The sequence below is a fragment of the Schistocerca cancellata genome, chromosome 4, assembly GCF_023864275.1.
Source record: "Schistocerca cancellata isolate TAMUIC-IGC-003103 chromosome 4, iqSchCanc2.1, whole genome shotgun sequence".
NCBI lineage: Eukaryota > Metazoa > Arthropoda > Insecta > Orthoptera > Acrididae > Schistocerca > Schistocerca cancellata.
This window is the reverse complement of record NC_064629.1, coordinates 297,238,237-297,251,213: the sequence shown is the minus strand read 5'-3', so window position 1 is coordinate 297,251,213 and position 12,977 is coordinate 297,238,237. Positions and strand designations below refer to the sequence as shown.

The following is a 12,977-nucleotide window of genomic DNA, read 5'->3' as shown; positions in this document are numbered from 1 at the left end:
CCCAACTTAGCCAATGAACTGCACTGTGGTAAGGTATATCCCCATACTCCGCTTCCATATCTTTCAGGAATCATTTGAATTGGTGATGATTCATACCGTGACGCCGCACAAAATTCACGCATTTCACGACATCTTTCATTACGCCACCTAGCTCTACTGTTGCAGCACACAGTGCCTCTTGGTGAATAAAACAATGAAGAGTCAAAATGTCTTTCCCGAATTCATCCCTGAGTTTATTTTTCAAACGAGACGCAAATCCTTGGTGACGCCCAATCATTTGTGGTGCACCGTATGTCGCTACAGAATGGAGCTTATCCCACGGCAAATTCATATTGTCCACTGATTCACAAACAGCTTCAAAAATGTCACTTCCTGTTGCGGTGTCATCGAGTGGTACCACATCCAAGAGTTCTTCAGTTACTTTCAGCTCCATGTCGACACCACGCACAAAGACTGCAAGCTGAGCACAGTCAGATATGTCGGTGCTTTCGTCAAGCGCTAGCGAAAATTCAACAAAGCTCTCCGCCTTTTTCCTGATCTGTGTTTCATAATCCGCTGCCATGTCCAGGATTCGACGAGACATTGTCTGCTTCGACAGGCAAACCCCATCGATTGCCTGCACCTCCATTGGAAACAAACATTCTGCAACTGCTACCATGCACGATTTTACGAGTTGTCCCACCGAAAACGGCGTGCCGCTCGTCGCAATGATGTGAGCGACCCTGCAGCTTGCTCGAACTGCAGATTCAGTAGTGTTTTCTCCGCTCTCATTCACCTGAAAATTATACACGCATTACAGAACACGAACTATGTTGCATATTTTGATACTTTTCGTATTACGAAACCGTTTTTAAACTTAAGTCTCCTGGTATGTCGTTATTAAGCCTGGCTAAAAGTTCTCTGCGTGAAACGCCTTCTACCTGATCGTAGTGCGCTGCGTGAAGACGCGTATAATGTCGTTGTATATTGTACCTCTTCGCAGAATTAAATACTTTATGACATACAAGACACTGCCGACGACCATCCCTCTCAATGAATAGAAAGGTATCCTCCAATAGAAGTACAGGGCTCCCGCAGCTAGTCATAGCTGTCATTGAACACTGATTATTGCGTCAGTTGCGGCTGTATGCGGCCAGGGGTCAGTGAGTTCGTTTTCCCCCTCCACGCGGGCTCCGAGCTGCCGCAGTGAGCGCTCCGGAGCGCTCCGGCTCCCTGGAGCTCGGTTGGAACAGCCTGCTCTAAGTGAACATGAGGCGGTAGCGATCACTTAAAAATTTGCATTTCAAGCGGACATGGTGTGTAAACATGGGTAAATGTAAGGACGTGACGGAGTGAAAAAAAATTGCGATCTTGTTTGGCCGTGCCCGTGGCCACACTGTGTAAAGTTGCTGGATTCGTTGGTCTTTCGCGGCTGGCTGTTCAAAATGTCTACATGCAGTGGTGTAACAGGCTTCCAAACCAGACAGTAATTGCTGCAGCGAGTGAATGAAGGTCCATTCAAACCTGTTAGCGAGAGAACATTCTGACGGGAACTGCGTGCAGTGAACCTTAGGAGTATCACCTTGCAAGAGGCCATTGTTTACACAGGCACACAACAACAGCAGAGTTCATCGGGCTGTAAGAACATGTGACTGGTTTCCTGAACGCTCAGCCACACTTACATCTCGACTGGCCTGCAAAATCATTTTATTTGAACCCTGTAGAAAATCTGTGGGACATCATGGAACGGCTGTTAAAGTGCCGAGATCATCATCCCGCAATTTGGTGGAGCTATGCGATCAAATCCTCAACGAGTGGCTGAAACTGGATACGATGTACCTGCACAAACGTGTGGACTCACTTCCTAACAGAATCCAGGTTGATATTGTGTCGATAGTCGGAACTACACGGTATTAAAAGATACATGTAATGATTTCTGTAGTGGTGACTAATCTTATGTCTGGTGAGCTTAGTACTGCTACTGAAAACACCAAAGTTGGCCCTCCCCCACACTAGGAACATCACGCTAATAATGTGTAATACCGCCTTTTCCCCTGTTAATGACCGCAATTTGGAGAGGATGAGAATCCCCAAGTTTTTTTCAGGTATACCACATGCAACTGTAGCCGCTCTATAATTAGATCTCACAGAGTTAGGTATTGCAACGATGTCCAAATTTGTGTTTAGTCTTCTGCTTCTAATAGTTCTAAACATTTTTGCAGTATTAAGTTCAGGCGATTTAGCGGATGGGTCGAGGTGCGACAGTGTGCCGGAGTTTTACCGACTATATTGAAATAAGCACCCTGAGCATTGTTTATGATAAACGGATGGAGTAGGCCCAAGACATCCTACGGAAACACACACACACACACACACACACACACACACACACACACACACACACACACACACAAACTGTCACAGATCCAGACAACCTCATCCTGCAAATATTGCAGGTTGAAAGCCTCAATGGGCAGTGTTTCAACTCTACAGTTTTTACTATTTGGGAAGAGCTGAAACCGCGACTCGTCGTACCAAATGACACGCCTGCTGTCAGACGGGTTCTATATTTGGCGCACTGAGGACATGCAACTGAAAAATGATCTTTAGCGAGGTACGGTACTGTTAACGTCCATCGCTTGCTGTTCCGTCGGCATTGATTTGTCAACGTGGTTAACGTGAAGCTGTATTCACTGCTAATGGCAGTTTCGCTCGGGTCTGAAACAGACTGTTACTGACAAGCCGTGACACATCTAGTCCCTATCGATTACGATGTTCTTACGACCGTGTTACATGGCTGCGAATGGTACACCACTCCTTAGACATACAGAACTGTCCTCGCTGATGAAACAGCCAAACGAGGAACCTCGTCAGGCGTGGTCATAGGCACACCCAGACACGAAAGCTCCGTTCTGCCATTCTGTCATCTCCATATCGACTCATCTTACCGCACAATTCCAGACAACCTACTGGCACATGTAACTTCAATTACGTCAGCGTGGTAGCTTCCTATGAGCGTCTGGTACTATCTCTAGACCGTCTACGGCGTTCGAAAGCTAACAGTGTGCTCTTTTGAGGGAGGTGACAAATGTTTTATCAGATTAGCTCATCTACAGACTATTGCACACGGCATTTTATGTGACTGTGCAATCTGTTGTTGGAACAAGTTTTAGAGCCACACATACAATTGAAGGTCTTCGAAAGTCTTGGCAAGCATTTGTTAGTGTAATACCCCTTAACGTTCAGCCTGTGTATTAAGAGAGAAGGAAATCAACCAGTTAGTATTCTTTTACTGGAACGTGAATGGCATTCGTGGCTAGCAGTGAACTTAGACTGGATCAGAGCGTGTTTTAACTGGACATTAATCGCACACAAATGGTTTGGTTCAGTTATGGTAGTAGTGGGCGAGCTCCGTGTTTATGGCTTTAATTACAGTAAAAATACTTCAAATGGCTCTGAGCACTATGGGACTCAACTTCTGGGGTCATTAGTCCCCTAGAACTTAGAACTAGTTAAACCTAACTAACCTAAGAACATCACACACACCCATGCCCGAGGCAGGATTCGAACCTGCGACCGTAGCGGTCTCGCGGTTCCGGACTGCAGCGCCTAGAACCGCACGGCCACTTCGGCCGGCTAATTACAGTAAGAAACACAGTAAACATTACTTTTATATAACTTCCTTAATGCTAAGACGATTTTTGGATCCTGTCCAGAGATTCGGCGTCCATTTGAATGGTAAGTAGCTGCTGTACTAAAACCTGTCGTGTAGGGGTGGACAAATTAACCCTGTCTCGTGGGTGAAAGCGTGGGTGATAGGCCATATCTCAACAACTTAAGCCTAAAAGAAGGGAAGTGTAGAGGTGGAGCAGTTCACGAGCAGATTGTTTCATCCCTTACCAGCCGCAGCGTAACTACGTTGTTCATCAAAATATCTTGTTTCGCTTCGACCACATAGCCGATGGCAGCGGGTGTTTGTCAGGGCACTTCGTAAAATGAAAAAGGAACTTTATGTACTGTTAATGTTCTGCAATAATTAATTGATGTGTAGAAAGAATTTCCGGAAATGAGCAGAGAGTGGTCACAAGATAATTTCTGATATTCAAACTGTCCAAAAAGCGTTTTCATAGAAAAAAATTAAACATTACTGAGACAGGTATAAGACTTACCTCGAAGTAGGCTACCATTTTGCTTTGTTGTTTAGATCCAGAAACGTCGCAAGCTACGGCAGTGCAGCACAGGCACTCCTCCGTAGTTTCTGTTCCGTCCATTTCTGACCAGCGTCCAACATTGTCTGGATTGCCTGCGGTACCGCCTCTCTCCTTCTCACATTCGTAACATCCGCTGGGGCAAGTCTCGTCTGACTCCATGTCACAATACAAGCAGGGCGCGCTGGTAGATCCTAAAATCGCTCCCCCCTCCGACGTGGAGACCCAGTGCCAGTCCTCGGAACTGCTGCTCGTACTGGACCCGCTCGAGGATAAGTCTCCACCTAAGGCGCTGTTAGGGTCAGTACCAACGTCGACAGAAGGCTGATCGACGTAAGGACGAAGATCGCCGCCCTGCATACGCCAGGTGTTCCAGATGGCGTAGCGGAGCAGCTCTTCCCGACCCTGTTGGCACCGCTCGCTCCGGCTGTAGCTTTGTTCTGCCATTTGCTCCTCGCTCCGTTACGTCCTGCAAACAGACAAGATACTAAGTCCGAAAACTATCTGCGAAATTCGAAATCTACGTAAACTGTGGCAGTTATTTTCATATAAATGAATGTGAAATCAACAAATTCTCTCTATACGCTATAAAATAAATACAGAAGACATATCTTACCGAATAAATACAGCGTTTAATAGTAAAAAAGGTAAGGAAAGTTTAGACTAATGTGTGGCGTAACTGAAAATTTAACACGGTACTGCGTTTCTGAATGAAATTTTCATGGTTTGGAGGACAGCAAGGAATGGAGATCAGTTTGCTTAGCTGGGTAATTCCAGTCATTTCTCTTGACTAAAACAACATAAGGGAAGACGCTCAATTGTAGGCCGCGTATTAATAAAATTTAACATGTGTTAGTCACAATTAACCTAGAATTATGACCGGTTTTTGCTCAACAATGCATTATACTTTGCTTTATAAAATCTACGCAGCTTATGCTTTCGCATGTCCAAATGAATGTAACTCCCGGGCGGGCCATTTTCGTTGCATAATGGCGGAAGAGTCATGCTCCGGATTTGCGAAGTGGCGTTAAAGTGTGTGCCGATTATGATGCAATGTTTTCTTATATAGAAATATACTTTCTCATTAAAAATATCTGAATTTCATATGGACCATATGACGAGTAGTAACTTCGTCTTTTTAAACCAGTACAGTTATTGTGTGTTCCATTCCATTGTACCGGGTGATCAAAAAGTCAATATAAATTTGAAAACTGAATAAATCACTGAATAATGTAGATAGAGAGGTACAAATCGACACACATGCTTGGAATGACATGGGGTTTTATTAGAACAAAAAAAAAAATACAAAAGTTCAAAAAATGTCCGACAGATGGCGCTTCATCTGATCAGAATAGCAATAATTAGCATAACAAAGTAAGACAAAGCAAATATGATGTTCTTTAAAGGAAATGCTCAATGTTCACCAACATTCCTCAACAATAGATGTAGTCGAGGAATAATGTTGTGAACACCACTGTGAAGCATGTCCGGAGTTAGGGTGAGGCATTGGCGTCGGCTGTTTCCTTTCAGCATCTCTAGAGATGTCGGTCGATCACGATACATTTGCGACTTCAGGTAACCCCAAAGCCAATAATCGCCCGGACTGAGGTCTGGGGACCTGGGAGGCCAAGCATGACGAAGGTGGCAGCTGAGCACACGATCATCACCAAACGACGTGCGCAAGAGATCTTTCACGCGTCTAGCAATATGGGGTGGAGAGCCATCCTGCATAAACATCGTACGTTCCAGCAGGTGTTTATCAGCCAGGCTAGGGATGATGCGATTCTTTAACATATCGGCGTACCTCTCACCCGTCACGGTAGCAGTTTTGCTGTCCAGAGCCATCTGACGGACATTTAGTGAACTTAGTTTTTTCGGTGCTAATAAAACCCCATGTCATTCCAAGCATGTGTGTCAATTTTTACCTCTATCTACATTTTTCCGTAGTTTATTAAGTTTTCAAATTTATACTGACTTTTTGATCACCCTGTATATTAAAGTTACCTCAATTTGTGTCAAATGAAACTGCATTATTACACAACATTAACCTAATGTTGCCTCAAACGTCCTGTTTCGTGATTGCTGGAACGGTACCTGTCTTAAAAATAGCAGAAAGAAGATATGGCAGTACCCAGCACTGGAAACGAGCGGCCCGCATTGACAGTTTTACCGAATCAAATGAATGAAACTGTAATACTAAAATGGTTATTGTTTGTCAAGCAATACAGAACCAAAGGCTAGACATTTTTGGTATGACTCATTTGCCTCTCGTCTGCGGGTGCGTCTCGTTAAGTCGTTGTAGTCGTTAGGACTTGGACTGAACTCAAAACTTTTACATAAATTTCCTGAAAACTACTTTCTGCTGAGGCAAAAGCTGAAATAGGTGTAAAACAAAACGAACGTCTGTTCGAAGTTTTGCCCTAATTCGTAACGTACAATTGAAGATCCCCTTGTTACATAAGAAATGCGGTAATATTTTTATCGCTGAGAACCTTTCCATAACGTTCAGTAGTTCATATTAAATATAGCTAGGGGACGCGGGAAACTTTCAATGAGGTGTGTCAACATCTGTTGAGAAATAGCAGTTTATTCTTCCTTACGAGCCGAAAACAGATGTTGGACGCAGGAGGCTGGAGTGAAATCAATGTCCCAATTCACCCCAAAGGTGTTCCATTGTGTTAGAGCCGGGACTCTTGGGAGGTCAGTACAGGAATGTTATTGTTCCACAGATCATTGCTTCACGCTGCATGGTAAATATAGATACGAGGCTGTAGTAGTAACATGCAGTTAACTGCTATTAATTGAAGTTTTTCTAAACTAATTTCCAGTAGAGAAACTATTTCAAACTATTAATTCAAAGACATATCAAAGTTTCATTTCTCATCCTCAGGATGCCACCAACACCTCGTTTCTAGTGTTACGCTTAACTCTCTCTACTTGTGTATCGCGTGTGGAAATGTCGACCTATTCGACGTAAGGATAGTCGAATTTGAATTCCGCCGACTTTCGTCCGAAGTCTGTACGTACGGATGTTGAGATCGGTTGCAATGAGACCACACACGTGCTGGTATAACACTTTCAAAAAATCGGCCGTTTTTGGCCGATGTCGGTCATAGCGAAATGCACTGATGTCTGCCACTGTGACTGCAGCCCAAGATAAGGATTTGACGTTATGACGAGGTCGAAAACTCGAAGTGCGGAAAAGATACAGATGGGAAGATAATAGATTGTGTCACAGGGAACAACCAGGCACTTGCCTTAATTTAGTTAAATTACCGAAATTCTTGTTGCGGGACGTGGCGAGCGCTCATTGTGGTGGTGAATTTTACGAACCAGCGTTAACAGCTCCCAAGTAAGGAAAGAATTTGACTTTGTAAATTATGACGAGCCAAAACTGGTAAGTTACTTGGGTAAGTTAGTGATACTGCCCAGTTCTCTTTAATACTGGCCATTTTCTCTTATTAGATGAATAGACATTTACGTTATTGTGTTGTGATCTTGCTACGTAACACTAAATTAATATTCGTTGTTTGAGCTAACATTGATACAAGCAGCTATGAGAAATATGGAATTTCTTAACGTTCTTCGAAGTTTATGGGATCGATTCTTAGCTGTTACGCCGGTGAGGGATTAGAAGCGGAAAATAGTGTGGAGAGGGGGAATGGAGGCTACAATTTGAGAATTTAAATAGGAGTACCCTTCCGTGTCAGCTATTAAGGGAATGAGTTTAGCGATTTGTATAAGCTGGTAACAAATGAAACGACGCACTGGTTTCCCGATCTGAACCAACGTTTCAAATAGTTTGTGTAACGCTTCGTCAAATAGTGTAGCAAGACATAGGACGTGTGGAGAACGATTCCAATCGTTTTAAGCTGCATTCATGTGTCACTTGACTGTTCAGCTCCGGGCTAAGACTTTGCGCACGGCAGGAAATAGTACATAGCTTGCATTGTACGTGTTTTAATTAATTCTATTTATGATTGTTGAGGGAGTTTATGATACTCAACGGCGAGGTCCTCAGTCCCCTGATTCAAAAATTAATTGCGTAAGAGAAAGGGTGCAGTCAGAGATGTCACACTATAAAGCGAAGACGTTAAAACACCACCGTAGAAGGCATAAAACGGTAGGCCAAATCTGAAAACTGGAAAAAGAGGGATAAAAGGCCGGTATTTGCACGGGAGAGTGGTCATGGGTCCCGGGCCTAGAAAACACGCAGAAGGGCCCCGTGTTATTTATGACCTTCAGATAGCCCTCTAACATGCTCTTTGAAATTACAGAGGGCTCGTCCTCAATAACCCCTTGCATTATGGTTCAAAGGGCTCAAATGGCTCTGAGCATCATGGGACTCAACTGCTGTGGTCATCAGTCCCCTAGAACTTAGAACTACTTAAACCTAACTAACCTAAGGACATCACACACGTCCATGCCCGAGGCAGGATTCGAACCTGCGACCGTAGCGGTCGTGCGGTTCCAGACTGTAGCGCCTTTAACCGCTCCTTGCATTATGAACATGCTTCCGTATACTTGACAAAAGAGATTCCGACATCAGGTGCAACCTGGTATCGAAATGAATCCCGTGGCTGACATGTGCAAATGTCTGCCGGTCCGGGACTTTAATCCGGATATCGCGCTTATCCCGACTTCGGCTATATGAGCACGCTTTCCATCCAACCTTAATTTTCTTCTGTCGCACGCTACATACATAGTCCCCTGTCCATTATCCTCATTGCTCGCAGCCTCACCTGGTTCTAGCAAAACATCTAACGAAGCGTACATCCACACTGAACGTATCGTTTTTGCCGTCAAGGCGCAAATATGTATCTATGCGAGTTATTTCGTACATATGGGAAAGAAACACCACACACGTCAATCCTTCAGTATGTTGCCTGAAACTTAGACATCATATCATTTTCTTTTACTGAGTGCCATATTTGCCAGAAAAAAAAACACCAAAAAATCATTATCTTTGTCTCATGGGTGGTCCGCAGCTCGTTGTTGCTACCTCTGGATCACGGGGTCCCGGATTCGATTCCCGGCCGGGTTCGGGATTTTCTCTGCCTGGGGACTGGGTGTTCGTGTTGTCTTGTTTCATCATCATCATCATCATCATCATCATCATCATCATCATCATCATCATCATCATCATCATCATCATCATCATCATCATCATCATCATCATCATCATCATCATCATCATCATCCGTAGCAGTAGTCTGATCGAACTGTGAAGAAAATTGGACTGTGAACAAATTGGGACTTTGTATGGGCGCTGATGACCGCACAGTTCGGCGCCCCACAAAGCCATCATCACACTCGTTTCATGGCTGAGTCCATCTAGTTCAGTTTCCAGTAACAGGGGTCTGGTATGTAACTAACAGAAACTGTCGCAAAGCGTTATACTCTTCTGAAATACACCATCCATCGCTTCACTCTCACAGCCTATTTCATGTATCACATACGACATTAAAAATACTCTGTATAAAATCAATGAATCTAATCATTTACCTTAATTCTGCTTAAAAGTATGCTATGCGAGATTATTACAATGAGGTACACTCCTCAATGCGCGTTAACATGATTTATCGTACATTCCATAAATCTATCTTGTTACTGAAGCAACGGTATGCGCCGGCCGCGGTGGTCTAGCGGTTCAGGCGCTCAGTCCGGAACCGCGCGACTGCTACGGTCGCAGGTTCGAATCCTGCCTCGGGCATGGATGTGATGTCCTTAGGTTAGTTAGGTTTAAGTAGTTCTAAGTTCTAGGGGACTGATGACCACAGATGTTAAGTCCCACAGTGCTCAGAACCATTTGAACCAGTTTTTTTTTTTTTTTTTTTTGCAACGGTATGCACCGTGTGGCCACTTTTATCATGACTTCACTAATTTCTGATACTGAGGAAATACTCCGCCAAATATTTCACAAAGCTAGTTTCAGCAATTATGACGAAGCTGTAAATTACAGACTGTATCAAAGAATATGAGAGCTAAGACTTATTATAATGATCATTGGCTCGACATTCTCAGTGAAGGATATTCAAAGTCCGATTTCAGCAGACGAAATTTAGGCTGTAGTCCTGACGCCAGAGATTCGACATACTGAACAGTTTGGAGGGGTAATTTTTTTCCGCGAATGCAGATAAGGGACTTAAATGTGGATCTCATTTCTCCTATCAGCACAGACTTCTAAGACATTTTTGTCGGGATGAAGTCTTGTTCCTAGCAAGCTCAAATAAACTGGACCCGAATTTATTTTAGCATTAAACGGGATTCAGTTCGCCTTTCGGCCAACCAGGATTTTAAAATTTTGTGTGAGGTCTTCTGAACTTTTTCAGACATTTAAATAACCTCGCAAAAAACTCAACTACAGAATTGCGTTTTATTACTTTTGCAGTGCATTTTATAACAGCATATAGAAGTTTTTGTTCAGTAGTAAAGACAAACTGCAACCCTTGGTACGGGGGTGTGTATAGCATCACATGCAACCACTATGAGAAGTATACACTTGTCACTCAAGCACAGCTGAGGCTGTAAGGTTATCTAAACACGGGATGATCTGCAGACTAAGAAAGAAAGATTCAACCTTTGACGATCATCTTTCAACATAAAATCACTCAATGATTTACAACGAGGTTTTACATTCTGTTTAGAAAGCAGAACGATGACCCTACTAGTAATACTTTAAGTCAACATCGGACGACACAGAATTATTAGTATTAAATGACCAAACTTAATTTCTTTCTTCTCCCTACTCTATTAAATTACTACAAATACTAGATTAAATTTTTTAATTAAACTGTTTCATCAGCAGTTAAATGTAGCTCCACAGAAAAACGGTCTTCTGTTGATTAATTTAACAATTTCTGTGTTATAAAATTTGATACATTCCTATGCAAACACTATACCTAATTATTGGATATATTACAGAAATAATCAGTGTTAAGTCGCACGTCGGTTTTTCTGTGTTTGTGACATTCAGGAGTCACCCAACTACGGCCTAAGAATCTGAAAGCGGATTCGTGACCAAATTCAGTTTTGCAGAACATCAGGCAGTTTTTCTTATTTAATATTATATTCTGCCAAGCACCGACGGAAAATTCAATTAATACCGTTTAAGTTATTAATTTGTCGCTCTAATTTTAATGTACGCTGTTAACATCACTACAACGGAACAACTATGCCATCTAATGGCATATATTTGTAGTTTCTGAAACGGTAGCGCGCCACCAATTTAGAACTGATGTCTAGAATATAAATAACGTGACAGTACTGTGTGTTAAGGAATTTTATGTGGTATGGTAACTGTGGATGTTAAATATTTTTACACTTTATGTAACGTAGACCTATACGTTGTGCTTGTAGGTTCATGGCAGTTACAACGTTTAACTCACGCTGTTCCGGTAGGGTATGTCCAAATCGCGAAGGCGAGTATTTTTAAGAAGTAGTGGCTGACTGCTACGACCTAATACGCCGGTGATAGAAGACGTGCTGAGGACTTTTAACGCCGTCCGAACTCCATACGAAGCGCCTGCTCGCGATACACTGCAGATATCGGCAATGCCTTTCTGTGTGATGGTTTGTGGCAGCCAGGGGGAGGGTGGTACAGGGTGACTTAACTCCACACTTTCCAGGACATCGTATTATAGGGTTTCTCTAAATCCTCCCGGCTGCATTACTGACCTGTTCTTAGTGATCACTGTTATAAATGATAATCCCACGAATTACTTTAGATAGTTCAAATTCCCTGCCAGACAACTCTCAGAGTTTTCGTATAATAATTGATACTATTGTGTAAGCCTTTTCTGTTTGTGCTTGTACGGAAAGAAAAATGTCCGAGGAGAGGAGAAAGAATGACATGGCCTACGCTTCTAGAGGGCTCGTGAGAGTAGATTTTTACTTGTTTCTCGATCACTACTGGCAACCTAAGTATGCTGCCCTTGCCTCTTACCGACTAGCAGCGATGGTATAATATTAACACGGAAGTAACAAGGACGAGCGAAAGTGTGTTATGGAGACAATGCTTGAATACATCCGTTACGGTACATTATTTATTCCTCGATTGACTCATTTCACAACGCTTCGAAAGAGCCAACATTTTTAATCGCTTAAGTTGGCAACCATTTAAAGCAGAACATTCAACACGAAATTGTCAGATTTGCGTAGTCTCTAAGTAATTGTACCTATTATAATCTTCAGCGTTGATGTTTGTTTGTAGAGTTACTCCTAAATGATACCGTATGACAGAGTAAAATAAGCAAAGTATGCGTTTTATAATTTTATCGGTATTGGTACCCATGCCAAGAAAATGTGATGTAGTTGTACAGCTGAAATTTACTGTGACACTCTCCCTTGAAATCCTGGCCAGGTAGTCATCTCCCATAAAACAGTGATCAAATTGGTCGCCCTAGGATAGTGTGTGGTAGCCGATGATAGACTGTCAACCAGATAAAGTCTTTATGGCGCTAATTTACAAATTACGCGCGTTGTGTGGGCGGCCCTGTCTTAACTTTCTGATTTTTCACTATACAGGCGTCTGTTGCGGAAGGACTGAAATAGATTATAAAGTGTGGAAGTATGTTCGGAGTGGCGGCACTGATCGAATTACTCTTTGTATCAAGGGCCTCGTGTGTTTGCGGCGAAAGCCGTGAAGAACTGAAGACTTTTCTCTTGCTGCCATATACAGCACGTCTGCACTGTATGTTGCAATGTTAATGATTTTGTCTTTAAGGCGGAATAAAGGTTGTGGTGACACTTATCGAGCATAGCGCGAGGTCTAGGTTATTTTGGGAAGTG

The 12,977-nt window shown here is 42.9% G+C and overlaps 1 protein-coding gene across 1 annotated transcript in view; it reads right to left on the bottom strand.

Moving 5' to 3' along the window:
- The window catches only part of LOC126184177 (uncharacterized), a 51,777-nt gene extending 47,143 nt beyond the window's left edge, over positions 1-4,634 (bottom strand). Inside the window, exon 1 of the mRNA XM_049926545.1 lies at positions 4,149-4,634. Coding sequence (XP_049782502.1) covers positions 4,149-4,634 — 486 coding nt within the window. The remainder of the gene's footprint in view (positions 1-4,148) is intronic.
- Between the last annotated feature and the right edge of the window lie 8,343 nt (positions 4,635-12,977).